The sequence below is a fragment of the Myxocyprinus asiaticus genome, chromosome 17 (assembly GCF_019703515.2).
Source record: "Myxocyprinus asiaticus isolate MX2 ecotype Aquarium Trade chromosome 17, UBuf_Myxa_2, whole genome shotgun sequence".
In the NCBI taxonomy this organism is placed as follows: domain Eukaryota; kingdom Metazoa; phylum Chordata; class Actinopteri; order Cypriniformes; family Catostomidae; genus Myxocyprinus; species Myxocyprinus asiaticus.
The window spans coordinates 28,972,173-28,999,202 of NC_059360.1; the positions used below are offsets into that span (position 1 = coordinate 28,972,173).

Genomic DNA, 27,030 nt, shown 5'->3' on the forward strand with positions numbered 1-27,030 from the left:
AGATGAACAGGGACTGGGCAATAGTAAACCACATTTTTTTGGTAGGACTACACCACTGGATGAAAGCAACATTTACCAAGATTAATAAATGCTGTAAAAGTATTGTTTATCGTTAGTTCATGTTCACTTAAATTGTTAACTAATGCTAACCAATGGAACCTTATTGGAATCGGCAACAGTTTTTATGCAAAGTGACTTTGAAAGTTTTACCAACCAAGAATAAATACATCAATACTTCCAGCTGCATGTGAATTATAATTCTTATGACTTGTACAGTATGGAAGGATGTTGCATTTTCTGAGCAATTAATATTTATGTTGATAGTCTAAAACAGCTGCCTCTTGTTTTCTGTCAGATTTGCATGATACATTTCCTGTTCCTCTTTAAATGAAAGAATTGCTTGAGTCATCCTGTTTTGAACTTAAATAGTTTGCATTTTACTAATGGGCTCTTTCAGTGTTCTGTGGGACATGCTGTGGATTACAAAGAGCCACCAATAGCCAACCTGCACCATCCACAAGGTACTACTAAGAAAATACATCCTACAAAGTATTCAGCTGTTTCACCAAGAAAAAGAACTTAAGCACCATGGACAGCTCTCACCTAACTATGCATGATTATGTATGGTAAGTTGCCTTGCAACCCATTTTTGGATCATGACCCATCAGTTGAGAACCACTGCAATAACTAAACATATTTGTAGGACTGTCATTTTCATTGGGCAAGTTGAATGGATTAGACAACAAATGTGGAGTGCTTCATCCCCCCCCTCCCCACCTCATCTGTAACAAACAGGACTGTCTGTGTCTGGTACCTTGCGGATGCCTTCAGCAGGAGAGGTCACAGAGTTGTCCTGTCCCTGATTTTTATTGATAGTTCTCCACAGCTCTGCAAAAGTGCTGTCTTGCTCCAGGGGGTTCGTGCCCTTCACCCTGAAATACTCAAAGACAGCAGACTCTTGCACCGTTCCATAGCTCAAGTCTGCCTGCCTGGAAAGGTCTTGGAATGTTCTGAATTGAGAAAAATAAAAATTTTTATAGGCATATATTCCTCAAAATTCACAAGTAAAACACACACATACTGTGATAACAGCATGTGGCAGAATACTCATTTATAGAATTAATATATGCTTAAAATTATTGATGCCTGATGTTTAGAATGTGTTTACTAAATTGTCACTGTGTTAACAAGCATGTCCCAGATGATTTGATTTGTTATATTAGTGTTCAACCGATCTGGAGGTCTAGACGTGCCTAAAAAAACAAAAAACAAAAACAATGGTACATTTCACAACCTGCCTAAACAGTGTGAAAGGAGCATCAAACAACAATTAAAATCACTCTTTCACTGGAACCAAACATTGAACATATCACATGGTGCTTTTCAGCCACTGTCATAACATGAAAATAAACTGCATTAAAAATGTGAAAGTTAATGAAAAGATAATGAAACTGTTTTGAAATTCATTTATTCAGAGTACACACAGGAACAAACAATTATTATACTTTATGTTTTCTTGCTTTCTCAGAATTAGACTCAGTAAAACTTTATTGGCATGGCTGTGAGGGAAATTGCAAGAATTCAGCATACTTACCTCATACTTGTACAGACACAAAATGAATCACAATTAAAGGAATGTTCTGGGTTCAATACAAGTTAAGCTCAATCGACATCATTTGTGGCATTACCACAATTTGTTTTGTTTTTTTTACTCTTCTCTCCTTTTCTTTAAAAAAGCAATAATCGAGGGTTAAGGTGAGGCACTTACAATGGAAGTGAATGTGGCCAATTTTTGGAGGGTTTAATAGGTTTAAATATGAAGCTTATCATTTTATAAAAGTACTTGCATTAATTCTTCTGTTAAAACCTGTGTAGTATTTGTGATGTAAAGTTATGGCATTATGTCGTTGTGACAACAAAGTTGAAAAATTGGACATAACTTTACACAGAAAAGGTTAGTAAGTCATTTTATTATCCTATAATCATCTTAACACACATATTGTTTATGTCTTGTGGCTATACTTTTGAAATAGTATTTTAACGTTTATGGACTTGCCCCATTCACTTCCATTGTAAGTGCTGTAATGCAACCCAGATTTTTGCTTTTTTTTAAACAAAAGGAGGGGAATCAACATTATGCCACAAATGCTGTCAGTTTAATGGAATCAAATAGTGCAAAAGTAAATAATGGCTACAGTGCATTGAGATTAGCTAGAAATCTAAAAAGATACAAATACATTCACAAATATCGCTGTAGAGCACTGCTGTTGGTGTTGTCATGCTCAAATCCTCAGGCTATGGCATGCTATGGCCAATTAATGTTTGATTCTAGCATCATCTAGCTAGGAATCTAAGTATGTCTCTGATGAGTCTAACTTCAAATGCGCTGTAAAATATTCGCTGAAAAATAATGTAAAAAAATTAAATTAAATAAAAACGTTGGAGGATTAAGTGGATTATAATTGTGGCAACATGCAGTGTTGTGAGTCTGAGTCCAAGACCATATTTTAATGGTCTTGGTCTTGTCATGGACTTGTGAGCAATTTGACTTGGTCTTGACTCAAACTTGAACAAGTGTGGACTCGGACATAACCCAGAGTCCAGTCGAGTCCCTTTTCTAAAAATATACAGTGAAAGCTTCGACTTATTTGACAAACATTTTTATCTAACAATATCAGAGTTCTTCACGTTTGTCCCGCATTTCAAGTCTGCTGTATAGAATCAGAACTAGTGATGACCAGTTCACAAATAAATCATTCCAATGTGTCGGTTCTTTTCAGTGAATTGGCCAAACAGGTTAGCAAAAAGGTCTAAATCGATTGGCTATTCAGTCCAATTAGTTCAAACTGCTATCTCACTAAATAATTTGCAGCAGTTTCTCACTCATTAAAACAGTATCAGGATATTTTAGAAAATGGAAAACATGTTAATAAGGTGCTGTTCACACAAAACACATTGTTGCATCCATCCATGCAGTTTTTCAGTTGTTTTTCTATGTAAATATACTAAACGTATGTCTTTGAGCATTGCATTATGTATTGCTGTGTTTTTGACTTGAAGGTTAAACGATAATGCCAATATGGCTTTGTTCGGGAATGGATTTATACTATATAAATGCAAACCTACAGACCATACCTTATCAACGATTGAGAAGTAAGTTCATTATCGAATTCAGTACATAATATATAAGTATAGGAAATTGGACGCAGCTCTACTGTCCCAACATCAACAGTGTGAAAACCTTTGAGCGCTTTACCATTTTTCTATAGTGTGAAATATCTAAACTAAGATGAACTGAGCACTCACGGTTTTGATATCTTTTTTTTTTCTAGTTCAGATTGCAGTGACCAAATTATAACTAAGTAGAAGCTCAGACTCTAGACTCCAGAGAACATCCTATTTAAGTTTTAAAGGGATAGATAAAAATGAAAATGTTGTTCATTTAATCACACTCATGTTGTTCCAAAGGTGTGTGATTATCTTTTTTAACACAATTGGATATGTCAAGCAGCATGTTAGCTTCTTTTTTTCCAAACAATAAAAGTTAATGGTAACTGAATCTAACATTCTGCTGAACATCTCCTTGTGTGTTCCACATAAGATACAAAGTCATATGGGCTTTGAAAAACGTGAGTGTGAGTAAATGATGACAGAAATTTCATTTGTCGGTGAGCTGTCCCTTTAAGTTATCCCTGTCAAGTTCAAATTTGATAAATAAAATAAAGTTCTGTTGAGAACTTCTGTTTGCATGTAAATAACAGCTGCATTCTTCCATCTGCACTGCCCAATTCCATGAATGGGGATATTTTTAGGGCAGATGGCTGCTTTTTCCTCTTGCGTAATGACATTGTGTTGCTTCTCCTTATGATTTTCAGTGGGGAGTGATTTCATGTTGAGATAAGCATCTTCCATCACCCTTGACAAGGCTATTTAACAGGCCTTGTGCAATTATTTGCAGATTCAATGAGTCAGATAGCTAATCTTGAGAAGATAAAATCAGAACAATTAATCAGTTTAATTATAGTGATAGCTATAGCATATAGTAATTTATACCCTAAACCCTGATGGACTGCTTTTGTACAATTAGATTTATCTGTACTGGAAAACACTGCTGTTCTGAAATAAAAAAATTCTTTGTTGGGAAATTTCAAACAATACCAAGTCACGTCAAGTCAAGTCAAGTCATTTTTATTTGAATAGCGCTCTTCACAACACACATCATTTCAAAGCAGCTTTACAGGAAATCATGCATTTAAAAAAAATGAAACTGTAATATCTATAAAGTCTTACCAGAGACTATTTAGTCCAACACTGAGCACTTTTGGAACGGCCAATATGGCAGATCTAGAAAAGTAAGTACTGCCTAACAGGTAAAAGAGCCAACGACCTGTTAGATACATACATCGCTACACGCATACACGCATGCGCATTAGCCTGACCAGGCTGAAAAATAGAGGTTTTTTTTCTTTTTTTGCATTATCTGAGCTAAAGAAGCACAATTTCTGAGAACTACTGTTGTTAGATATTACTGCTGATTTGAAATGTGTTATTATGTGTATTTGATAGTAATCTTGACCAACTGTTTTGAAAATTTCAGTCATTCCCCACTGAAGTAGATAGGAGCATTACTTTCATGCCACTTGTATCCATAGAAAATAGCTGCCTGAGAGTGTTCCAAAGATGGCTGCTGAGTGGACTGACTTGCCTTGAAAGGGACTTTTTACAATACCCATGACACAGCAGTTCACCACTGTTTTCAATCCAGAAAGACATTCTAAAAAGTTTCATTATTTATAAGTACATTATCAAGTCATTACCAATTGTTTCTAATTTTTACATTTAGTTAAACTGAGTAACCCTGATATGTGGGGTAACTTAAGGTAAATGGTACAAATGTTTTTTTGAGTGAGTAAGAAGGTGGTGGAACACTATTCTGGTTGGTTCTGCCCGAATGTAACCCCTGGTTTTAACATATTTCAACTTGATTTCAACATAGGCAGAAAATGTAGTCAGCCTGCCAGCTGCTTCATTTGAGACAGAGCATTTTGGCCACAGGCCTAATTTGACCCACATGCGAACAGAAGCACCATCATTAAACTGAGATGAGATCGGCTCTTGACACACATTTTAAGGTGATGTGGATAGAGATGGCCCTACAGACTGAGCAGCAGAATTACTCATTGTAATTAACAAAGTTGTTAAATAAACCATAATGGTCTCCATAACTGGTTTAATTCAATACTTCCCTTTCTGTAATCCATTTCTATTTCAGTTTAAATTCCAGTTTATCGCTGGTTCTTGCGTAAGCAGAAAGGCATTATGGCCTTTCTGCTGTGAAAATAGCAGACACATAATTTTTAAAGCATGAATTTCAATCACATTTTCATTTAAATTGCTCAATGATGACTTTAAGACATTTCAGACATTACAGCATAATTTTCTGTTACAGCAAAATTTTTCTGTAAAGCTGCTTTGAAACAAAGTAAAATTTGTGAAAAGCACTAAACAGGTAAAAATGACTCAGCTTAATTATGTGCTGTTGTGAAAAATGGCCCAGTTACAGTATATGACCACCACTGCTGGGTCAGGTGACCTTAAAGAGCGCAAGTGTCAGAACATAACCTCTTGCATGCAATCTTAATGGACTTTCAAAGTTGAAAACATGATAATGACAAAGCTGATCTCAAAGACGGTGTAGAAAAATGACATATAGGGATATTTTACCCCAAAATTAAAATGCATGATTTCCTGTATGATTTTCTTATTTATTTAGGAATTATTTATAACAGAATGTCCTTGCTGCTCTTTTCCACATAATGAAACCATATGGTAACCACAGTTTTTCAAGGCAATATTTTCAGTAAATAACAACTTAAATTTCAGTCTGTTCCTCACTCAAAGCCACTGCTGGATATGGCTTCAATCACAGTGTACAGACACATTTTATGATGCTTTATGGTGCTTTTCTGTCCTTTTTGCACTATACACAAGAGAGCTGCATGAACATTCTTTAAAATGTCTCCTTTTGTGTTCTGTAGAAGAAAGTAAATGGCTCCTGTTGCATTTGGCGAATCATCTCTAACAAAATATTAGAATTTTGTAGCCTATTTGACATTCTGCTATAATGTACTTAGGTACCTAGCAGAGTACTCTGGATCTGCATCCAAATTTGTGTACTGTAAGAGTATATACTGCATCTGATGAAGAACTCGCTACAGTTGAAAAGACCTGATCGACTTTTTAAAAAAAAATATTCAGCATTTTGAATCTGCCGGCATAAGGTTATTTTCCATCCATCTAAGTGCCAACCTGTGTTCTGGGATCTTTTCAGCTGGCTACTGCAGGACAAATCAATAGAGGTGCTCTAAAATGTATTATTATAATAGGGGCTCCATTTAAATGTGGTCCAAACAGAATGTTCTAGATATCCTACATCCAAGTATCAAGGAGCTTCTATTAAACTTTGTGTCCTGATTATGGAGAATGTCAGCATGGCTCCTTGTAGTAGGCAAAGATACAGGGTTCTATAGTCAACCTTATGGCAGAAATAGACATCCATAATTAAACCCCATTCAGGCTTAATCATCTGTTCACAGCAGTGCCCACTGCTCTGAAGCCGAGAAAAACAACAACAACAACAACAACAACAACAACAACAAAAAAACACTCGATGTAACAGCATAATAAATCATGAAAATTAACAGGTCCACTGAATGCTCAAAAAATAGTATACTAGCAATTTCAATAATATCAAAAAAATTTCCCACTGTTTTCACAAAAATAAAATGATAAATGGTATCTCCATGGCCTTGCTTTGCCTTGTCTGCGTGTAAATACAGTAATTGTAAATACAGTGATTTACAATATACCGTAAATGCAATATAGAACTTTTATCCACAACATTACACATTCACTGAATTTTAATAGCACACAGCTTTGAGTGGTGCTGCGAGAGACCACAGATTCATCCCAATAGCCTTACAAACCACCGACTGATTAGCCAATCAGCAGCCTTGCCACCAGCCTATCACATGACACTGTAAGAGTGAGGCTGAGCATTTTTGGACCTCAGGAATGAACAGAACGTTTGTCAAGCCTGAATCCAATTTTACATCTAATGCTGGTGAGAGATATAGAAGACTCCCAGTGGGCTCCCAGCATGCTAGCAATACCGTATAATGCACCAGCGGGGCTGCCCGATTTTAATAACACTTACAAACAAGGTGATTAGCACAACCCCCCCAGGGGCGTCACATACACACTCACGCATAAACACACACACACATGCACACAGAACAGCTCAATGAGAAATGTTACAGAAAATTGTGCATTAATGTTCCAAAGCAGAACCCTTGGGCATTTGAAGCATTTCACTGGTGAAATAACAGGTCTCCAAGAGTATAAAGTCAGAATTCATAGAGAGAGAGAAAGTGCAGTTAGTCGCTCTCACGCTGGCTTTTCAGCTAGGCTGAAAGGCCGAATTCAATAAGCAGGTAGATAATATTTACAGAAGCAGGAGGAAATCTGCACATCAGGTAGGGCATTACCAGTTCATATAAGAGCACGCTCAGTCAAATAAGAGGAAGGATTTAAAGTAGAAAGGGTGTTTATTTCTCAGGTGAAATGGTGCAGAAATTATTCTTCTCTACTGAGGGAAAGAATCATCTGCACCATCAATGCAATCTCCATTGTGTTGCTTTGTTTGGGCAATCTGTCAGCCGAATAGCAAAAAAATCATACTGCATTGCTGAAAATAAGGCTCAGAGACTTGTGTGTTTATTACAACAAGTGCATGAGAATTCTCTAAAGTAGGAGTAGCCTTCATTGACAAAACACCAAAAACACATAAAAGGAGAAAACATTTTGTTATCTACAAGAAAGCTAAAAAATAATAATAAAAAGAATTTAATATGAGACGACCTTTCATGGAGTTTATGGAGAATGTGAGGGACTGTGAGCCCCCTGGTGGGGAGTGAAGGGCCAACGTGATCTATAAGAGACAACCAGCATACTGGGATTTCAGTGCACATCATATTTAATTGGAGATATGTGATGCATTTATCCAGGTCATCATTTAATATAATTTTAGACTTCTTTCCTCCAACCCTCAAGAACGTACATTCTATTTGATGCTAATGAAGACAATCCAGCAATGTGACATCTAGTCTTATGAGGCACGACCAAGGACCACCCACAGTCCACTCATATTGCACACAAAATTAGAAGTACTATCTCAATCTGGCAAACTCTAGTATGATTGGCTGGCTTAACACAACTTCCGTGAGTCATAGTACACAGGTTTTTTCATTGTACCACCAGAACGTCTTGGTTACTGATGTAACCTCTGTTCCCTGATGGAGGGAATGAGACGTTGTGTTGATGTAGTGACACTAGGGGTTTGATCTTGAGAGCCCCAATCACCTTTGCTTAAAAAAAAAAAGGCCAATGAGAATTGGCGAGTGGAATTTGCATGCCACTCTCCGCCCTGGACATATGGGTATAAAAGGAGATGGTGTGCACCACTCATTCAGATTTATGCTGAGGAGCCGATAGAGAGTCCCGGCCATGTCAGCAGCTGGTTCAGCACCACGGCAGGAGGGACACAACGTCTCATTCCCTCCATCAGGGAACAGAGGTTACATCAGTAACAAAGACGTTCCCTGTCTGTCACTCACTCGACGTTGTGTCGATGTAGTGACACTAGGGGTTCCTATAGGAAATGCCGCAGGCGCTGAACCATGTCACAAAGTACGGAAGAGTGGACATGGGCAAGCTGCTGTGTGCCTCGCAGCGAGCACTCAAACACGTCGTGACCTTCCAGCGAGTTAGGTAAGGCATCTCCCTAGTCCTGTTAAGGGGGGAGGAGGCACTTACCCAAGGAGGCTACCAGTGGAGCCTTACCTGATTGCTGTTAAGCAACTTCCACCAAGCACTTCCTAGAATAGCACTGGGAAGTGCTCTTCCCTCTCCAGGAGAGAGGGCACTACGGAGACCACATCCTACCAGAGGGAGGTTAACATGTGGAGAATACCTCACATGGATTTACCAAGCGGTTTATGTACACTACGGTCACTGTGTTGTCGGTCCGGACCAACACATGCTTGCCCTGAATCAATGGCCGAAGCCTCCTCAGGGCCAGCAATACCACCAGCAACTCTAAGCAGTTGATGTGCCATTGGAGTCAGGGCCCTGTCCAGAGCCCTGACACTGCCTGCCCGTTGCACACGGCACCCCAGCCCGAGTTCGAGGCATCTGTCATGACCACAACGTGCCTTGAGACCTGCTCTAGGGGAACACATGCCCATAGAAAAGCCAGGTCCGACCAAGGGCTCAAAGTCTGTGGCACTGTGGCATGATGGTCACATGCCGGGTGCTGTGGCGCCATGCCCACCTCGGAACTCGAGTCTGTAGCCAGTGCTGAAGCGGTCTCATATGCATCAACCCGAGGGGGAGAACCGCCGCCGAGGATGCCATATGCCCCAGGAGCCTCTGAAATTGTTTCACTAGTACTGCTACCTTCTGCCTGAAAGTCTGCTTCCTCACCGTCGAGAACTGATGAGTGAAATCCTCGACGGTGTCACCAAAAAGCCCCCCTTGGGAGATGGCCTCATCGAGAAAGCGGACTTTCTCGGCATCACGCATCTCCGCAAGGTTGATCCACAGGTGCCGCTCTTGGACCACAATAGTGGACATCGTCCAGCCCAGGGCGCGCGCCATGACCTTCGTTGCACGTAAGGCAAGGTCAGTCACGGTACGCAGTTCCTGCATCAGCCCTGGGTAGGTCCTACCCTCGTGCAGATCTTTCAGCACCTTGGCCTGGTGGACCTCCAGGATGGCCATGGCGTGCAGGGTGGAAGCGGCCTGACCCACGGCCTTGTAAGCCTTCGTCATTAAAGAGGAAGAGAACTTACAGGCCTTGGAAGGGAGCCTTGGTCGTTCACACCAGGTGGCTGTGCCCTGCGGGCATAAATGCACCGCTATGGCGCGCTCTACCTGGGGAAGCTCGACATATCCCTTAGCCGCTCCGCCGCCGAGGGTAGTCAGAGTGGACGAGCCCGCGAAGCATGTACGGGCAGAAAAATGTGCCTTCCACGACTTCGTAAGCTCCTCGTGCACTTCTGGGAAGAAAGGCACTGGGGCGGGGCGTGGCCGTGAGTCACGCTCCAACCAATCATCCAGCCGTGAACGTTCAGGGCAGGGTGGAGGGTTCCACTTTAGCCTGATGTTCGCAGCCACCCGGGCAAGCATGGCTGCCATCTCAGCGTCCGCCTCATCCTGTACTCCACCGCCCATGGGGGGGAGTTCAGAAGATTCGTCCACTTCTGATAGCAGAAGCTCATCCTCGTTGCGAGCCGTGAACGACACATTAAACCACCTAGATCGCCACCTAGATCGCTCGACAGCTCTTCTGGGTAGAACGAGCTTGCTGAGGGATGGGAGGTCCGCGGGCTGAGCCAGCAGAAATGCTCCCATGTCCACATCCAGATCGCCCGCGGTGCTTGCCGACCCGTCCGGCTGAGCATCAGCCCAGGATGGACCAGGTTGGGGAACAGCTGCGGTGGCTCCTTGCTTCATGAAGAAGGAAGTGAGCCACAACCGCAACGTTCTGATAGGCATGTTCTCGCAATGAGAACATGACCCTTCCACAAAAGCTGCCTCGGCGTGCTGGTGCCCCAAGCACTCGAGACAGATTTCATGGGTGCCACATCCAGTAGCGCAAACGTGGAAGGACATCTTTAAAAAGACGCCAAGTGTTTGCACGAGCTCTTTTAGAAGGAAATATACTCTTTTGAATATACTCTTTTAGCATCCGTAGACTCAGCCACCGAAGCACCCAGGGGAAGCACAACACTCGACCGTGCGAGGGTGACCGCTGATATGCGCCGTAAAATCCAGCAGCGTAAGCAAAGGTGAGAGGACGAACACACACACACATGCATACGGCTCCGAAGAAAAAATCTGAATAAGTGGTGTACGCCATCTCCTTTTATACCCGTATGTCCAGGGCGGAGAGTGGCATGCAAATTCCACTTGCCAATTCTCATCGGCCTTTTCTATTTTAAGCAAAGCCGATAGGGGCTCTCAAGATCGAACCCCTAGTGTCACTACGTCGACACAACGCTGAGTGAGTGACAGACAGGGAAACAAAGTTGTGTTTACAAGGTATCGGGATGATACAATGAGAGTTTTAGGGAAATAACTAATTACTGGTTTACCAAAGATTGTAAGGTTAGTGGCATCAAAGCATTCAAAGATACTAGCAATTAAACTATATGTCAATGAGCAAAATTTTACTGTATATTCTGTTTTTATTTCCTAGTTATGTCTAAAGTAATCTGTATTTATTAATTTTGTCCAGACGGAAATTCTGATCACAAAGTCTATAAATATTTTCTGCTATTTTTCCTGTATTTTCTAGACAAACGTTCATGGGATTGTTGTGGCATTGATTGAATTCATTTTTGATATGCTATTTATATATATATATTGTTTTTAAATCCGTTCCAAAATGGCACATAAAAACAACATGAATTGGGTTTCGTCTCTTTCAGACTAAAGAATCATTTATACTTTTGGTTTGCCTAAAATTATGACAAAATAAACTGATATTTTTGTTCTGCTAAGGAGTTCGCCAGACTTTGTGACATCCAAATCTGGACCTCAGATACAATTCTAATAATGCTCTACGGTGCACCATATAGTCTAGAACAGTGATTCCCAACTGGGGGTACAGGTACCCCAGGGGGTTTGTAAGCAAGAGCAAGGGGGTATGTGAAAATAATTTGATTTTGCTTTGTTCAACCTATAAAACAAAATGCATGACTTAAAAATAATAGGGATTAGGGCTGGGTAAAAGATTTATAGCGATCTTCATTGGAATATTCTCGATATGTATTCTTAAAATCACAATATCGATCTTTTAATATGCAAAGTTCAGCACTGAGATCCTTTCACTGTGTTGAGAGTAAAAGTTTGTTTGACTCTTTACGTGTAATGTGTGTCCATAACTGAGATCCATGCAATCCATTTGTCATTGAATAACGTCTCTTTTATTACCCTTTCTGTTCTTTACAGTCAGTTGTTTATCAAAAACACTGACTGTTGCGAGTTTCACGGATTATATGTCCCAGTTTTGTTGATGTTGATGAATAAATGTCATAGCTGGCAACTTCTTTTCATTATGTACATCAGGGATATTACAATATTAATGATAGCATTAAATGATATTTAGACTGTGGTACACATCTTTGGTGTTGTGTCGATGAAGGGGTACTTGAGCCCTACTGTTCGTACTGTGGGAGTACTAACAGCAAAAAAGTTTGGGAAACACTGCTCTAGAACACACACAACATTGTGTTGAGCAAGAGTAACTCCATTCATAAGGACAAGCATTGTCCCCTGCAACTGTATGGAGGTCTGGCACTGAGATGCAGTGTTGGCATAGTTACAGTAGCTTCTCTCTTACCGAACAGTATTGTCCATGCGGGAAACAGTGAGGTAGGCTGCCAGATTGGCTGTGTAGGATGAACAGACAATAAGAGTGAATAGCCACCAGCTTCCCATTGCAATCCTGAGAGCCATTGAACTCATGAAGGACTCACCACCTGCAAACACAAGACACAAAAAGAAAAACATTGTAGGGGAGAGTGGGTAAATATGTGTCACTGGGTGGGTAAGCTCTGTTGGCCCCTAATCCAACAAACTATGAATAATTTTTGTCACATAACCAGTGTTGGGTAAATTACTTAAAAATAGTAATCTAATACAATTGACTAATTATTTACATAAATTGAAATCAGATTACTTTACTAATTACTTAATTGAAAAAAGTAATCACATTACTAATTACTTTACTAATTCCTTTATTCACATTACTAATTACTTTACTTTTAAGTTACTTTCTAAAACATTTTTCCGCTCAATAAATTCAAAATAATATTTATATTTCTTTCTTGTTCATTGTTACACACAAGTCATGCACTGAGCACCTCACATTTCTCCTTCACAATGACTTGTAACAGGGCCATAATTATTGTATTCTGCATAAATAATATATTAGAAATAAGCATAACCCTATAATGTACTTAAAAGTAATTAAATTATTTAAAAGTCATAAATTGTAATCTGATTACAATCATTTTAAATTAAAAAAATTACACTACTTTTTTGACTAAAGGTAATTAGATTACAGTAACTAGAAAAGTGGTTAGAAAAGTGAAACATTTTCTTTATGCTAAAAACTTACAAAACTTAAAAACACAGGTGCTTCCTTTTAATTTCAGTTCATCCTGAAATATAATTAGACATATTAATTTTACCTAATTTTATCTCATTCATCCTTACCTAAAGTACATCTTAAAGGGATGGTTCACCCAAAAATGTCTTCTGTGGAACATGTTAGCCTCAGTCACCTTTCGCTTGAATTGCATCTTTTTTTCCATACAATGAAAGTGAATTGTGACTGAGACTAACAATCAGCTTAACATCTCCTTTTGTGTTCCACAGAAGAAAGTGGGTTTGAAACAACATGAAGGTGAGTAAATTATGTTTGTGTGTGTGTGTGTGTGTGTGTAAACTATCTCTTTAAGTAAAAAGAATGGCAAATCTTACCCCACTCCCCTCATTGTACTACTAATTAACAGTCAGTTTTTCCATTTTAAAGAAACAGTAATATCCTCTCCATCTTTCTATTTCACAATTCCTCTTTTGTTTTTGTTTTTTTGTTTTTTTACCTCATTTTCTACATCTTTCACCTTTGTCCTGGCATTCTACTGTAGTTCTGTATAACTGAACTGCCACTATATTATTATTTTTTTCTCTTTTCATACCTCCATTCTTTTTCTTGCTGCTGTTTTTTGGCAGTGACACATCACTGTAGCCATGCAATAACATTCATTCTTCCATCACCAGTTTTCTCAGGAAAGCTCAACACCTTTAAGCCTGTCTTGAAATGTCAACACAATATTCCTCTCCAGTACACACTGCCTTGAAAATGTCATCACTGACAAAGAGATGGTGAGAACAAAAAGGAAAAGGGATGAGATCTGGGCTGCGTCAGTGGAGCTCGTTAGGGACTAGAACTTTTCTTTCTGGACTATGAAATTAACTTAGGCCTTAAGGCCTAAAATGAGATCCACAGAGAGCCAGCATATTAAAAGGTCAGAGGATGAAGAGGGTCACTTATGCCCATTACAGGTTCGAAAGTACACCTGATGGTTAAGTCAGTCAATGACTAAACAGGCAGCATATTGTGTAAAGGCACCTCCAAAGGAAACAGATTTTCTTAGGCAATACAATATATCTCACATCATCACACATCATGCCTAATGATCTAAAACAATTTAGAATGACTTTAAGAGAAAATCAAGCAAATACAGTGCCTATTTCTAGGTAGAAAAAGCCAGAACAAGGAAGGGTTGGGGAAGAAATTGACATGATGACCAGATGAAGGCATCTTAAAAGGATAGTTCAACCAAAAATGAAAATACTCTCATCATTTACTTTGTAGCCCCAAAAATCACATAAAGGAAACATAAAAGTAATCCATATGATCTAGTAGTGGTTAAATCCATATCTTCAGAAGTGATATGATCAGTGTGGGTGAGAAACAGAACAATATTTAAGTCCTTTTTTACTCTAAATCTCCACTTTCACTTTCAGGTATGAACGTGAAACTAAATAGGCACCACATGAGACATTCAGATGTAAAAAGTGAAACTGAACGTGGAGATTTAGAGTAAAAAAGGACTTACATTTTTATCTGTTTCTCACCCACACATATAATATCACTTCTGAAGATTTGGATTTAACCAATTGAGCCATATGTATTACTTTTATGTTTCCTTTATGTGATTTTGGAGCTTGAAAGGTCTGGTCACCATTCACTTGCATTGTATGGACATAGAGAGCTGAAAAATTATTCTAAAAATCTTAGTCTGTGTTCTGCTGAAGAAAGAAAGCTTTACACATTTGGGATAGCATGAGAGTGAGTAAAAAATTTTCATTTTTGGGTGAACTATCCCTTTAATAGACAGGATGTTTTAAAAACATTAGATTTGGATGTGTCTTGTTGCTTTGCTACATCCACATATTGCCTGCAAAGGCAGCATTTTTCAACTTTTGGATACAGCTTATGGCTGCCTTTCATGAGTGACTGTGCAACTAATATTAATTAAAAAAGGTTAGCCAAGTGCAAAACCTACTTTCATAATCACTCGAACAAGTGTGAAAGTACCATTATCGAATTTTGGGTCTAGGGCAATTACAATTACAAAATGGCAAACAGCTGTAGAATAAAACAAAACAAAACAAAACAAAACAAAACAAAACAAAACAAAACAAAACAAAACAAAAAAACAGTACATTTCTTTTAACAGATGTTATTAATTGCTTGCATCTTGGTCTGATTAACTACACACACGTGAGATAAAAGCAAAGTGCACAGAAACACTGATCAAGTCCAGTTGGCGTGATAGGCAGAAAGACAGAGTTTAACAAGTGTAGCTGGAAAAGTGCAGCCATTTATCCCATTCTGAAAACCTCTGGATCTCAACCAAACACACTCCTCCTTTTATAAGCTTCTTTAGATGACTCTTGTATGCCGCTTGCAACAGATCCATCTTTCTGACTTTCTGTGCCAAAAATAACATTTCAAACTAGGTTGCAGAAATCCTTTAGTATAATTTATTTTGCCAAACAGACACAATGCAGACTCACCAGAGATTCTTGAACTCTTTAGAAATATAGAATATTGAAGTAAGAATTACATTTTCTTCCAAACAGAGTTTTTTTTTTTTTAAATCGAAATATTAAAATGCTAGACTCTATGTGTTCCTGCAGACAAGAATGTCAGCATTTGATTACACCATACAGATGTCTGTTCAGCATTACCTCATCCCTCAGTTTGATGTTCATTTGTCTTGACCCATCTCACCTTGCTGTACAAAGGCTCCGTAGACGATCCAGATGGCACTTTGGAAAGATGTGGTGGGCCCAGGCTGGTGGGGCCCGGGTGGATTCTGGGAACGGACAGACTGGACACGTCGGAGCAGAAAGACCATGACACCCACCACAGGAATAGCAGCAGCGATGCAGGCCCAAACAGCCAGGTCAAATGGGGCCAGCAATGAGAAAATGTTGAGTCTCTCTTCTGTTTTGGTCATCAGAATTCCCACTGAATAATCCAGATAACGTTTGCTGAAATCCACCACATTCTCTCGTTCTGGAGTGATGGTGATGGCCGAAATGGCCACATCTGCTCTCTGAAATGTATGAGAAGTACATATTGTATGTACAGTATATGCTTGTAATAACATTAACATTACAAGTAAATGAGTTATGAGTACTTCCAGGCTAGACAAATGGCATGTAATAGCATGCTTCTAACTTAATTAACATTGATTATAACACATTTACAACTTATGTCAATAAGCAGCTTTGCATAAAAGATACATTATCTACTCACTAAGCACTTTATTAGGAACACTATGGCCAGACATGTTTTTCTGCTGTTGTAGCCCAACCGCCTCAAGGTTCGACGTGTTGTGCATTTTGAGATGCTATTCTGCTCACTACAATTGTACAGAGTGGTTACCTGAGTTACCGTAGCCTTTCTATCAGCTCGAACCAGTCTGGCCATTCTCTGTTGACCTCTCTCATCAACAAGACTGCCGCCGGATGTTTTTTGTTTTTGGCACCATTCTGAGAAAACTCTAGAGACTGTTGTGCGTGAAAATCCCAGGAGATTAGCAGTTACAGAAATACTCAAACCAGCCTGTCTGGCACCAACAATCATGCCATGGTCGAAATTACTGAGATCACATTTTTACCCATTCTGATGGTTGATGTGAACATTACCTCAAGCTCCTGACCCATATCTGCATGATTTTATGCACTGTACTGCTCCCACATGATTGGCTGATTAGATAATCAAATGAATAAGTAGGTGTACAGGTGTTGCTAATAAAGTGCTCAGTGAGTGTATATAAACATTACATGAAACTTAATAAACACATCTTTGTGAATGTGAATCTCACCTTCCCGATCAGCTCTCCAATCATTCCGTTCCATGACCCGTTGGCTTGAGGAGATCCATATTTCCCGTCAGCCACCTGATACATTTCATACTTAAAGCCCAGAACTTTGGCCAGGGCTTCCAGAACATCTATGGAAAATCCCTTATATCTTTTAGGCTGACCAAGAATGTTCTCTGCTACCATTACAAATGGCTCCTCCTGGGGAAAAAAAAGAAAGAGAGAGAGAAATTTAGGGGTTTCGTTGGTCAATTTTTGAGAAGCCAACACATTGTTATTATATAGAACTGGTTTAGGTTTTTTCTAAAATCCCTAAACCAAGACCAAATTTCTAACTCCTCTTTGAGCTTACAAGCTACATCCACCAAACCTGGTACAGACCTTCAGACTGTTCTGACTTAATGTGATATATCTTTTTTAACTGATTAAACTTACAGTTTTCCAATAGCAGATATTCAAAATGGCTAAAAATCCCATAGACCTCCATTCACAGAATGTTAATGGTTTCAAACTCCAATTGTCAGACTGAACTTTATTTATCTAGTTTATTTATTTTATCCTTTGGCACCCTATTCAGAGCTATATTAATCAGCAATGAGAGAAAGCATATGCTTTTTGTGTCCTGACTTCTCATGTTGCTCAAACCTTTTCAATATATAAAAGGTAATTTGGAGCGATGTGTCTCGACTGACCACATGTCGTATTATCCAAGATGCATCATAATACCAGGTGTAAAACAGGGTCTCTGAGATCTTGTAATTTCTGAGTTTTCAACAGTGGCATTTCCCTGCTTTCTAAGCTGGTTTGCTGGACTTATCTGGTTTAAGTTTATTTTTAAGCTGGTCTCCCTGCCTGGCCAATCTCAAAAGGGCCCAAAACCGCTCTAAAACCAGCTAACTGACCAGGGATGCATTTCCCAAAAGCATCGCAAGCTTAAGTTGATCGTAGAGACCATTGGCGCCAATGGTTTCTACAATCCACTTAGGCTTACGATGCTTTTGGGAAATGCAGCCCAGGCTAGGAGACTAAGAACTGCTAATCAGCCTAAGCTTGTTTTAGCTATTTTTTTTTCTCAGCAGGGTTCACCAAGTCTAAAATAAAGGTATGTCTTGCAACAACTTGATATTAATGGACATGATTAAAAATTGACAGCCATGATTTGCCAATATTGTCAGACAAGGTTGGATTGAATTTTATCATTTAGTCATTTGAAGGCAAGGCAAGGCAAAGATAACCGCAGAGAATAGACTAACAGAACAGCTGCTAATAAGTCTGGACATATTCCTGCAAATAAAAGTCTAATATTGATTGTAAAACCTATTTCTGTGGTGATTTGGTCTGTTCAGGTTGTGACTTGTGGTCAGATTGGCCTTCTATCACATTCAAAGCATCGGCTGACGTGACACTTTTTTAGCAGTGACAGCTGGGTCCCTTCAGTCTCAGGTTTATCTAAATGAAGTGTTTTGGCTGACCTGTTACTCCATGGCCAGGGAAGCATGCATTGCCTCATCAGACAGAAATTACCTCTCTAAATTCACCCAGGCAAATTGCAGTAAGACATGTCACCGCCAAACAAGATGGACTATTTTTGAAACAGGCCCTTTGCACTCAAATACAAGACAGATGAAATATCAAGAAGGAACTGGTGAAAGTAATTGTATTTAGAGGGACCATAGAAGTGATGAATTAAAGAATGAATAAAGAGCAAACTCCATGGAAATCCCAGGAGAGACTATCAAATGGTGGCATGACTTAAAGTTGGAGTAAGCGATTCCTGAGAAAGTCTGTTGATATATGAACTCAACAGCCAAACAAACACACCCCTACCATCAGTGTTATTTCAGAAGCTCCGCCCCCCAAATTCATGCACACGCAATAGTGTTGTGTAGATTGGTCCAATCCAATTTGTTTATTTTCCCATTTACAGAGCCATGGCTGTGTACAAACACCGGATATTTGCTTTAGCGCACACACAGACAGCTAGCGGACCGTGAAGAGATATTCGCAGAATTTGACAAAAAGTGTATTGGATTAAAATTACTTACTCCACCTTTAATTAGTGATGTCTGATGAGCGACATGACAAAAACACAGAGCTTAACCTTGAGGAAAGCATGCAAGTATCTTTAAATACTGCTTTGATTGCCATAAACAATGTATGTGATTAAGGGCCATGATATAACTCACATTTCCGAACAGTATTGCAGTTTTTCTCTATTGCTATTAGACACATTTCATGAAACAATTCACCATTTTCTCAAAACTATAAACACAATCTCAAAACTACACACCAATATGTCCAAAACGCATGTCAAAATAAAATATTTCACTCACATATGTCAAAATTAAACATTGGCTTCAAATTACACACAAACCCAGCAAACACACAAACTATTGCAATGCTCACAAAACTGCTACAAAAACCTCTATCAACCAGGGAGAATTTTGCAGGTCAATCTCTATGTGTTTTGCAGTTATAGTACATAATACTACATAAAATATGGACATGCTCAAGTTTATTTGAGACTAAGCCTACATTACAGTACTGCAAAGTGATGCTGGGTCCAAATTTTTTTTTTGTAACTCTACACTATCATAAATTAAGGAATATATTGTAATGTAGAACTAAGAGTTTGCACACACACACACAAAAAATAGTACTACTCAGCATTGTGAGATACTCAGTTCTGCAGAAATACAGCACATTATATTAGAACAAGTACTGTCGGGTTAGACAAAGTAGACATTCATTTTCACATCCATTGCGATACCTGCAGTACACAGTACAGTACATGGCCTCTAAACTGAAGATGTAGTATTGAAGCCCTGTAGGTTACCTACTTTTCTACAGCAAGTTTCAGTTATTGCAGTTTCTGTAGCTACCTTGTCTAAAGGTTTGAATGATAGATGTAGCCGTAATATGACTCAGATTTAGCTGGGCTTGTTGCCCGGCATTGTTGTACCATGCACAAGAACAGTCAAGCAGAATACTGTAGAACAGATATCATCAGGGACAACTGTTCTTCTGCCCCTCCTCTTCCCCTCTGTATGCTTTCTCTCTGCTTACAAGCTATTTAGACATTGTTAGAATCCATTTTCCAAAGCACATAAAAGCACCTGGAGCCATTTGTATTTATCCTGAAAATCTGACTGGTGTGTGAACAATTTTGTTATTTAGTACTTACACATGTAGAAATTTGTGTTGATGCCTAGTGAATTATTTTGAGTTCTTGTGCTTTTTGAATGAATATGAGAACCTGGTTAAACCTGTGCAAAATGAGGGCATTTTTGTGTAGAGTGTTGCAAGAAAATATTAAACAAACTGGAACATGTGTGAAAACACATGAATTTTGTTTATAGTTTGAGAAATGTGTCTTTGTTTTGAGAATTTAAGTATTGGTTAGTTAGTATTGGAATTGGGCCAATAGAATCAGTTCATTCAAGACCACTTCTGTCAAGTGAATACTAACTTGAATATTTGAATGAATTCTTTATTGACTTGTAGACAATTGAAACAAATGTTGGTGTTGGTGGAATAGTTCTGTTCTGGGCAAACTCCCCGCCCATCCATGCAGCCATGCATGGATGGAGCAGGGAGAGCAGCGAATAAATCCAAAGTGGTAACAGAACAGATCCAGCATATTTAAATCAAAACATTGAACATTTACACATTCCTGACAGTGAAATATGGTACAATAGATTAGATAGACACTTGAAAGAACTACAAATATAACAAGTTGGAAAATGAAGAACAAGCTGCAAACACAATGAATTTCAGTCTGAAATTACAAAGAGCACAGAATAACAGGACAGGTGTTGAGATATCTAAATGCAAAGATATAATACAAGTATGGAGCTGGGGATGCAGGAGGGTGTTAAGTGTAGCTTGCTTCCATGCAATGGAAAGCCAGATGAGAGAGTGAAAGAAGGGAGAACTTAAAAAGGACCGCTTTGATTGGAGATGTCATGATCAGCTGAGTGTCAGCTGATTGCAAGTTTTACTGTCGTGATCTGCCTGAACTAACGCTATGCTTGATTTATAGTGTAAGTAATCGAGAAAAACTTGAAAGACCCCAAGAAATCAACATGTGAGTGTTTTTGTCTATTATCTTTAAAGCCAGTTCACTCCTAAAAGCTGAAAAAGAATATCAGACATATGCATTTAAAAATTAGTCTCCCTCTTCTAGGAAAATGCACAAAAATATTGACAACTCTTGCACTATACAAATTGTTGTCCAATCAAATGCTCTAGAATGAGAATGTCCCACCCTCTAATACCAACTGCAACTGACTAGCAAGTAGCAAATCATGGTTCATGGCAGTAACATTAACTAAAACCAATTGGCTTTTTTTTTTTTTTTTAAAGTGACAATCTCTTCAATATGTCCAAACTTTTCCCAAACGTTCTGTTTCAGTTAGAAATACATCAACACAAGAAAGAAAACTGCACTCATTGAGACATTTCATGGGATCTTTAACTGTACAATCCATATGTGCCAGTGTTTCTGAGGTACTATAAGAAATGTAAGTGCAGTGTAGTTCTAGCGGGAAGACTAGCAGCTGTACATCATCGCACCATTAGCTAGGTAACTCCTAGCCAATCACGTGTAAGCCATGCTTTATAGGTTTGCTCACAATCTATCACATTGCTGTTTCAGTGTGCTAACACGGCAACCTCCACCACCCCCACACCACCAGTCGAGTCCCATCCTGCATGGGGGTAGGCTCCTCGCCCCTGCCTCTTATCTCCAGCAGGATATGACGGTTCAGAGTACAACTTCTTCGGACCACCAGACGGGGCTTACGCCAAAGAGAGACATTACATTTCTGTTTTATATTCATCAAATAAATGTCATCTTAAATTTCACTCAAGTCTCCGAGTCTTCCTGATAGAATAAAGTTTTTCTCGACATGTTACATCATTTATACAAGTAGAACATGCTCATGATCAACGTTCTTTTTTGTTCCTGGAATAACAATCTTATCAACCAATCATTGCTCGCTTAACGTGATCTGTTCAAGTACACGGTCCTGCATCAACAAACTTGTTTGTCCTGGAACAACATTCGTATCAACCAATCACATTTTAGGATTATTTTTCAAATTATGCTTGTGGTTAGGCTTAGTGCTGCGGTTAAGGGCTTGAACAAAATACTTTCATTAACCAATCACTGCCTTCTAATTTTAGTGATAGGGTCAATGATTGGTTGGCTAAAACAGTGTCCCAGGAACATGTCCTACTTTTGTAAATCAATTTGTATTTTGTTCTGCTGTGACTCAGTGAAGTCTTAATGTGTAATCACTGAGACATGAATAGTGATTGACCCACAGGGAGCTGAAGCTAATTTAATGAAATACCCACCAGTAAGGTCACCACTTTCAGAGTCACTCCTTGCATGCCTTGTTCAGCCCGGTTCTCCCTCAGACTACCATTCAGCCCACGATCAGAGTCCCATGTCGCCAGCTGAGAGATGGAGAGAGAGATTGTGATTTAGCTGTGATTAAGTTTGAGATGGCAGAAATGATTGCAAAGAAAAGGGTGACAGAAAAAAATTAAGTACTCTAAGTATGAGTCAGGCAGAGACAGGACAGTTGCTCAAAGCCAGAGCTGACCTGACATGACCTAACCAGAATTATCCACTCTGAAACTGTCTCTGAAAACTTATCAGTTTATGATCAATCTTTCACTATTGAGTAGAAATTAGTACCCCTTTCAGGATTAATCTTGAGGCTTTGGGTATTTGTGCTGTTGTTACAAGCCCAGTGATAATGGTCATGTGAGCGTGTGAGGTGGTTGCTTAGGCAACAGCTGTCTGCCTGAAGATGAACCAGTATGTGCACATTTTTTTCCCCCTCTTTTTTTAAAATAAAGTGGAAAAAAGAACTCGCACAGGTACACACACATCTGCTCTTTGTTGATACATTATCACAGGCTGTTGATAAGAAATAGTTTCTGTCCAACAACACAAAAACAACAACAAAATCTCAAAAGTTTCTTAATTTCTAAAGGCCTCAAAACTAAACTGCGATGCCTCAGTAAACAGAACCAGAATTTAAAATAAAAGTCAAAGTTTAGACATACTTGACTGAAATGTTTTTCATGTCCTTAAAAACCTGTTGATCTAAAGGTTTGTTGTTGAAATGCTAAAATTAGCTACATATCAATTTCTTTACAATATTCTTTATTTGTATAGCATTTTTGGCCACTACAGAAATGTGGACAATAGTGATAATAGAATGAGTACAGATGTGCCTAATTTTTTTCTTTTAGTATACATTTCCATGTATAACAGTCAAAATGCTTCCCATTCTGTTGAAAACAACATCAGATTAAAAGCATCTTAAAAATTATGGAATACTCTATTAAAGAATGTACACATATAATATTGGGCCTATTTCTGATTTTAGTTCACCTCAGTCTCTTTTTAGTCCATATCACGAACAAGTCCTGAAAATGATTGACAGATACAGCAAAAACTCAAGCCACTCTTTTCATTTCCCAGATGCTGCATGGGGCTGTGGATATTATTCTGTCCGTCAGTGAACGCCACATTAGCAGCCAATAAGCCACTTGTTCAGCCAGTGTAAGACACATAAAAGTAAACTGAAACTGCTTATATTCTCCCTCTATAAGCAATGAGAGTGCTTCTATAAAAGATAGTGCTGCTCTTTACGATGAAAGGCGTGATCTATCCATCTTACTCCAGACCGCAGTCCCATTCATCATAATCCCAATATTCCAGTAGATCTTTCCCTCCGCTGTGATAGATTCAGCAGGCCACTGCACTAACATCTTGAAACAGAAAATCTCTGACCCTGAAATCATGCATGGCTTTCGACGGGGCAGCATTTGTCCCAGCTGTCCTCTGCGAGTGACAGGATGACAGAGGCTTTAGCATTTGTTCCAATGATACATGTCATTAGTCTCTGCTGTAGCACACAATACACAATCTCTAACACAATAATACCCCTCCATCTCCTTTTCAATATTAGATTCAGTTTAAAAAGCTTTACTCACAGGATATATGTGCTGATATTACAAAATATTACAAAATTTTATGTCTCAACTTAAGTGAGACCTTACGCACAGCTGGTGCAACCCTACCCAGTGGAGTATAAATGTAAATGTAAAGAGGGAAAAATGTAACCTCCAAATCACGCTCGTCACTGACTATGTAAATGCTATTACTTCCTGGTTTCAGCGCTGGATCCGAGCCTGACTCAACTCGCTTTTGGTCGCACCACATGGGAAGGTAAACACACTCGAGCCGATGCAAAAATGCCTGATAGGAGATGGCACTTGTCAGAGTCGGCATAATGTGTAAGATCCTAGAGTACTGGAACTCTCGGAAACAACATGCCGACTTCCCGTGTGATTATGTTGGAAATAAAGGGAAAGTAAGAGAGACTAAGAGTGTGAGTGAGTGAAAAGAGGAATGTAAGTAACATTATACAACAGTAAGTTCCAGTCCTCTAATCTGATTGGATAAGGAGCATTCCAAGAGTGCTGATATTTAGACCACGTCCACACCAATAAGTTTTTGGTTTTACATTACTAATGTCATCATTTTCCAAAGTATACAATACTACAGAGTGTTTTCAAAAGTTTCCATTTTCAGTGGAGGAAAACTGTATTCCAGTGTGGATAAGAAGAGTAAACTTGGCAAAATCAATGCTTTTTTAAGCAGACACGTATTAGTGTGTATGTGGCCTTAATTTGGAACTAGTTTTGTTAGTGGAACAAAAATAGACAAAATAAGTAGCCAAATTGTATCTGAAATATGTTTTACTCAATATTAACTTTTCCTTGTTTTATCAATTGTCACTGAATGATAAGTTATTGACTAAAATGTACTAAATAAAGTGTGTCCTAAGCCCCTGAATATTTCATAAGTGTAAAAAAAGCATACCTCAAGAGCAGTGTTGGGAGTATCCGATTACAAAGTAATTAGTTACTGTAATCAAATTACTTTTTTTTAGAAAAAGTAGTGTAACTCATTTCATTTTAAATTTTTGTAGTCAGATTACAATTACTGACTTTAATTGACTGACTTTAAAACTTTTTATATGAAGTATTCAGTAAAGTAATTTGATTCTATTTTTAAGTAATTAATAATTTGTATAATGAATAATTTATTTTACTATCATTTGTTGAGATTGATATGTGAAGCTTGTGTGATTTAATCAAGTATATTATAGTCTAACTCTGGACGCTGTTTCCTCTTCTTTTTTCTCTCACTCTCTCTGCCTGGTTTTCCCAAGTGAGGCTGAAGGGCTTTTTTCTGTACGTTTTTTCCTGAAGTTTTCTCTTTTAGCTTTTGCCTGTGCTGTTAAATTGTTAATCATGTGGGTTGGTGTTGACAGAGATGAGAGAGATGTGGCTTGTCCACTGGAGATGTTCTGTCAGAGAGCATGCCAAATCTATCCTACAGCACAAAAGAGGTCTCCACCCTCTGTACGTGTGTGTGTGTGTGTGGGGGGGGGGGGGGGGGTTTGGGTGGTTTACAAGGACATTTTTTTAGGTTACAAACTGGTAATTACAAGGGTATTATGCTATAAATGTGGTTTATGAGGATATTTCTAGTGTCCCCATAATTCAAATCGCTTAAAAAAACATACTAAACTATATTTTGTTTTTAAAATGTAAAAATGCAGAAAGTTTTTTGTGAGGGTTTGGTTTAGGAGTAGGGTTAGGGGATAGAATCTATAGTTCGTACAGTATAAAAATCATTATGTCTATGGAGAGTCCTCATAAGGATAGCCTCACCAACATGTGTTTGTGTGTATGTGTGTGTGTGTATGTGTGTGTGTGGGCGGGTTTAAGTGGTTTACGAGGACTACAAGGGTATTATGCTATAAATGTGGTTTATGAGTACATTTCTAGTGTCCCCTTAATTCAAATCGCTTAAAAAACATACTAAACGATGTTTTAATGAAAATGTTTGAACTGTCCCCTGAAACCATGTATTATATTGCAGTTTCTAATACAGTAACATGCCAAGTGTTACTCACATTTGGTGCTTGGTGAGTATTAATTTTGGACCTTACATAACTTTACACATATAAGGTTAGTAAGCGATTTAATCACACTAAAATTATGTTAACACATATAATGTTTATGTTGTGTGGCAATATGTTTTAAATTATGTGTATTTTAGCGTTTCTGGACTACCCGCATTGATTTCCATTGTAAGTGCCTTACTTTAACCATAGTTAAAGGGGGGTTTTTAGAGGTGATCTAAATCAAAGCAAAAATCTCCTTCCCCCTGGAACCTGTTTAAATACCCCCTGAGGTACACGTACATTCCCTGGCTGGGGATGAATGCTGCAAGCTTCTGTTTCTGTGATTGGTATGTGTGTAAGAGAGAGCGAGAGAGAGAGAGCGAGAGAGAGAGAGAGAGAGAGAGAGAGAGAGAGAGAGAGAGAGAGAGAGAGAGAGTTGTGCCTTTTGATCTTTTTATTTAGTATGAGAGAGAATCTCATAGATAGAACACCAAAAAATGCAAATTCTGACATTTACCCTCATGTTGTTCCAAACCCATATATGAATTTCTTCTATGGAACACCAAGAAAATGTTAGGCACAATGGCACCTCAGTCACCAGGGAATTAACATACTGCTTTATATCTCTTTTTGCGTTCCACCAAAGAAAGAATGTCATATGGGTTTTGAACAACATGATGGTGAGTAAATCCTGACAGCATTTTCTGAGATTCAGTGAGCAGTTTGAGCTGCATATCTGAAATGGAATTCATTAAGGCAGGAAGGACAGAAGGAAGTAGAATATTATTGGACAAGAAAGGCACACAAATAAAGTTTTTAATCTGTTATTTAAGGTTTATTATGATAGTCCATTAGTCTTTCTTTCTGTCAAAAGAGTGTTAATAGATCTACATTTAATAGATTTCATGTGTGGTTTCTTTGGTGTGCTGTGGTCTTCAGAGGTCAAGTTTTCATTATGGTATTGTGTGGCTGTACTTCTGTCTGTGAATGACTGA

General features: G+C 38.7%; 1 protein-coding gene across 2 annotated transcripts in view; it reads right to left on the minus strand.

Annotated features, from left to right (window-relative positions):
- The window catches only part of LOC127455279 (glutamate receptor ionotropic, delta-1-like), a 487,061-nt gene that overhangs the window by 18,896 nt on the left and 441,135 nt on the right, over positions 1-27,030 (minus strand). For both annotated transcript variants that reach the window (XM_051723023.1, XM_051723024.1), the window contains exons 9-13: positions 22,395-22,496; positions 17,037-17,234; positions 15,935-16,262; positions 12,467-12,605; positions 815-1,010 (exon numbers count right to left, since the gene is read on the minus strand). In XM_051723023.1, the coding sequence (XP_051578983.1) occupies positions 815-1,010; positions 12,467-12,605; positions 15,935-16,262; positions 17,037-17,234; positions 22,395-22,496 (963 nt within the window). The remainder of the gene's footprint in view (positions 1-814; positions 1,011-12,466; positions 12,606-15,934; positions 16,263-17,036; positions 17,235-22,394; positions 22,497-27,030) is intronic.